Consider the following 4,552-nt stretch of genomic DNA (forward strand, 5'->3'; position numbering starts at 1 on the left):
AAGTTCTCAGAAAAATATATACACTCCTATTATATAATAAGGCAGATGGATAAGACTTTTACAAAAGATCACGAAGAGATTTTAGAATGCATTGATCTTTTTAAATGTGAAGGATTTCTAACAAAAATATATATAAAATGTATATTTGAAGAAGTTCTAACAAAAAAAGAAAATACATATATATATATATATATATATATATATATATATGTGTGTGAATAATTTACTTAAAATATTTACGTCTTCTTCAATTATATTTGAGAAAATTATAAATTTATAACATCATTCTAAGTTACTAACTATTTTATGCAAGACAATGCATCTCAAATTTTCACGCATAAAACATCATTGGATCCACGTACCAAATTTTAAAAGATTTTCTTGTATACGTTTAAAAGGAGCATACGAATTCAAGGTAATATTTCGCCGTCGCCTGAACAGATCCGGGAGAAGCAGATGGGTTCACTGGTTTCTGACATATTTCATGTGAACGTAGGGTATTTAACAATTATAGACAAAAAAAAAAAATAGTATAAAGTTTTAGATAAACAAATAGGAAAATTTTAGTTAAAAAAAAACACAAATGGGAAAAGAAGACAACTACTCTCTTTCTCATTGTAGTTCAAAAAGTAATTATTAAAAGTATATAATATTCGGAACCGAGATAATTTATCTTAAAAAGTTTTACAAAGAAAAAATTGTAATTGTGGAAATAGGAAAACTCACGGTGACTTCCTGAATGGTGAGAGCGGTTTCATCTTTCATGCACCTTGATTTGTCCACAAGAGCCTTGTTCAGACGCGTGGGTCCGACATCCCACCGATTTTGACAGTGTATTTCGTTGGAAAGATTAGGACCGTTGTACTAACAAGTGAAAAATCTCTTCGTAAGTCGACCGTCAATATGAATGATAGTAAAGAAATGCACGTTTGTAGGTTTGGTTTGTGGTTTGCATAGTAAACTCCCTTCGAGCTTCAAGTCCAAGGTTGGCCAATAGACACTTATCCAAATATATAGAGATTGAAACTCTGAATTATCATCTTCTAGAGAGATGTATCCTTTGTCATATTTTGCTTGTTATGCATTTCAATTCACCATCGAATTTTTCTCCGGTTGTAACCGTCCAAATGAGATTTTAGTTTTTAATATAATCAGCTTTTCAAAAAAAGAGAAATGTGTTAAGAAAATCGCGATAAACTTAGAAAAAGAAAACTAAGTATTATATAAAAATAGATATGTCAATTTATTCATTACAAATTGATTTTAGATTAAAATCTCACCTAGCTTAATATGTTGTTTCTCATCATTGACGTTCAAAATTGACTAAAAAAGCATATTATTGAAAAACAAAGAATAATCTCTTATATACTATCGATTTGATTTGATCCAGCCGGAGAACATCAAGATATAATTATACCTACTGATTTGTTGCCAAAAAAAATTGTATGGAAGCATTACCGTAAATACTGTAAGTATTTCCTTTATTAAGTTAATTATAATTATATATATATATATATAGTGAAACATCTATAAATTAATAATGTCGGGATTACACCAAAACTATAATTTTTTAATTAATATATAGAAATATTAATTTATCGATATACTAATTGAACCAAAAATTCAATTTGGGACTATAAAATTATATTATTTTATAGAGATTTTTAGTGTATATTAATTTATAGAATATTAATTTAAAGAGGTTATTCTGTTTATAGTTAAACAACATGCTACACACAAAATAAATATCCAATTTTATAAAAAAAAAGAACGTTTTCAATATGGAAGCTTGGAAGCATATATCAAGGAAACATTTTCCAACAGCTATCTAGTATTAACACATATTTGTGTGTAAAAGTTTAGTAGCTAGGTAGAAGATAGAAGAAAAGGAAACAGTCCTTGTTGTCACATAGGGTGTATAATATGTATATAATAATTTACACATATCTTATATTATATAGTATGTAATAATAAGTTAAGTAAATAAGGATGGGTCACAAACTGCTATATATATCCTTCACTTCCTGTTATATTGCTGAATGTCTGATTGGCAGTAACAGTTTGCATTTTCACACATAACTCTCCATATCTATTCCATCATCACACCTCTTCTGTGATTCATCAGAGACACAAAATTTCAAGCTTTGTCAGATTCTTCTTCTTCTTTCTCCATACCTCACCAGCTTCTCCATATATCTCTCAAATAAAAAAAAACAAACCCTATAAATTCCAGACTAAAAAAAGAAGATAATGGATAACTCCGACATGCTAATGAACATGATGATGCAGCAAATGGAGAAGCTTCCTGATCACTTCTCTAACCCAAACCCTAACCCTAATTCCCATAACATCATGATGCTCTCCGAATCCAACACTCACCCTTTTTTCTTCAACCCCAACCATATTCATCTCCCACTACTTGACCCAACCATCACTCACCATCACCACCAACCCGGTTTAAATTTCCGGTATGCACCTTCCACTTCATCATCTCTCCCGGACAAAAGAGGTGGAGGAGGAGGCGACAACGCTAACATGGCGGCAATGCGAGAGATGATCTTTCGCATAGCCGTGATGCAACCGATACATATTGATCCGGAATCTGTGAAGCCACCAAAGAGGAAGAACGTGAGGATCTCTAAAGATCCACAGAGCGTGGCGGCTCGACATCGGCGGGAGAGGATAAGCGAACGCATTCGGATTCTTCAACGTCTTGTTCCCGGCGGGACCAAGATGGATACTGCTTCGATGCTCGATGAGGCTATCCATTACGTTAAGTTTCTCAAGAAACAGGTGCAGTCGCTTGAGGAGCATGCGGTGGTTAACGGCGGAGGAGTGGCGTCAGCACCGGCTTGTGTTGGTGGAGGATATGGTGGAAAAAGTTGTGGGACTATGCGGTCTGATCATCACCAGATGCTTGGAAATACACAGATTCTTAGGTGATCACTTTTTAAATGTATTAGTTATTAATATGGAGAGGAAAACAAAAATTCTCGGTAACAAGTGAAATTTAATATTATGAGTGTTATCTTTTATAAACGTATTTAATTTTCCTGGTTTTAATAATGTCTAGGACGTTTTTTTAAGACAGACCATTTTAGTGTAAAACTAATTATAGTAATATTCAATTATCATTGCAAAATGAAGCAAACTTTGATTACCACTAACCAGTGAGACATATTCAGCTTTCAGCAGGTCTGATAGGGGTACATGCCGGTGAAACACTGGTCTTGACAACTAAAAATTTTAGAAACTTTTTCATATAAAATTCCTAAATTGTGAAAAAAGAAAATTTTACTGAAATTCTTAAAAAAAATATTTCAAGTTTCCAAAATCTCAGCTTCGGCCATGGCTTTATTAGTCTTTATGTGTTGAATACTTCTTCATGTTTTTCTAATGTAACAACAGTGTAAATTGTAATGTATGCCATATTCATATCGTATTGTTGTAGTTCATTGCATATAGGTCTACGATTTTGGGCAACTTGACAAGAATATTTTTGGAATAGCCTAAATGATACTCCCTCTATCCCTCTGTTCCTTAATGTTACATATTCTAGAGAAAAAAATTGTTTCAAAACGATCAATTTTTTTCATTTCCTATGCATATTTTATTAATTAATTGCAAACTTTAAAAAACTTAATTGCTCTAGTTGAATTTTTATTGGTTTAAAATTATGGAAAAAATGATAAACATAAAAAAATATGTAAGTTTTCTAAGTTAACAAACTACAAAGGCATATTGTATTGGCATCTTTATCACTGGCTTGCTGTATATATAAACAACTTTTATTTTCTTAGTAAAGGTCTATTAAACAATTGGATCCCTGATTTTTTTTTCTAGCCTCTTTATTATAGATGGATTTCTCGGAACTTGAATCTACTACATTCATTATAGAAGATGGAACAAACCAGGCATCATAACTTTAAGAAGTATTTTATACAAAAGTATTTATACTATAACCAAACCAAGTTTGGACCAGAAAGAGCAGTATATATCGCTATATGTTATGGTGCCACAAGGTAAGCCTAAGTAAAGAACCATTTCACAGAAAAGCCCATTAAGCTCAAAAACCAATATTACCATAGGATTGTGCACAACAGTACGTCAGTACCCATCGTAAAAAAGACTCGAACCTTATAATGATTTCAAATGGGGTATATCTATATTATTAAAGTTGAAGTACACATTGAGATGGTTTGGCAATATGGATAGTAGATAAAAAAATACTACTGTTTGGAAGTCCATTACATATTTAAAAAGTAATGGGTCTATGTTATTTGATATATAATATATTCAAATCAAAATAATAATTTAAATTGATTTATATCAAAAATTCATTCAAATATATATATATTATATATATATATATATATATTCAAAATTTGATTTTTACTAACATATTTTCTAATAACTATTATAAAAATATTTTCAATATATATAAGAAAAATACAATACAAAGCCCAATTTCAAACACCAACTTAAATTATGGTTTTTATATTTCACATTATTTTAAAATATAATCTATGTGATTATTATTAATTATAAGAAA

At 30.6% G+C, this 4,552-nt stretch overlaps 1 protein-coding gene across 1 annotated transcript; it reads left to right on the plus strand.

Moving 5' to 3' along the window:
* Window positions 1-2,211: 2,211 nt before the first annotated feature.
* LOC103827941 (transcription factor HEC2) lies at window positions 2,212-4,236 on the plus strand. The gene has a single exon (XM_009103507.3). The coding sequence runs from the start codon at window positions 2,251-2,253 to the stop codon at window positions 2,941-2,943; it is 693 nt and encodes a 230-aa protein (XP_009101755.1). The 5' UTR covers window positions 2,212-2,250; the 3' UTR covers window positions 2,944-4,236.
* The last annotated feature ends 316 nt before the right edge of the window (window positions 4,237-4,552 follow it).

This window comes from Brassica rapa, chromosome A01 (assembly GCF_000309985.2).
Source record: "Brassica rapa cultivar Chiifu-401-42 chromosome A01, CAAS_Brap_v3.01, whole genome shotgun sequence".
Lineage (NCBI taxonomy): Eukaryota > Viridiplantae > Streptophyta > Magnoliopsida > Brassicales > Brassicaceae > Brassica > Brassica rapa.

What these genes read in the sequence shown, in the direction of transcription:
- LOC103827941 (XM_009103507.3), top strand. Translation starts at nt 2,251, where the DNA reads ATGGATAACTCCGACATGCTAATGAACATGATGATGCAGCAAATGGAG.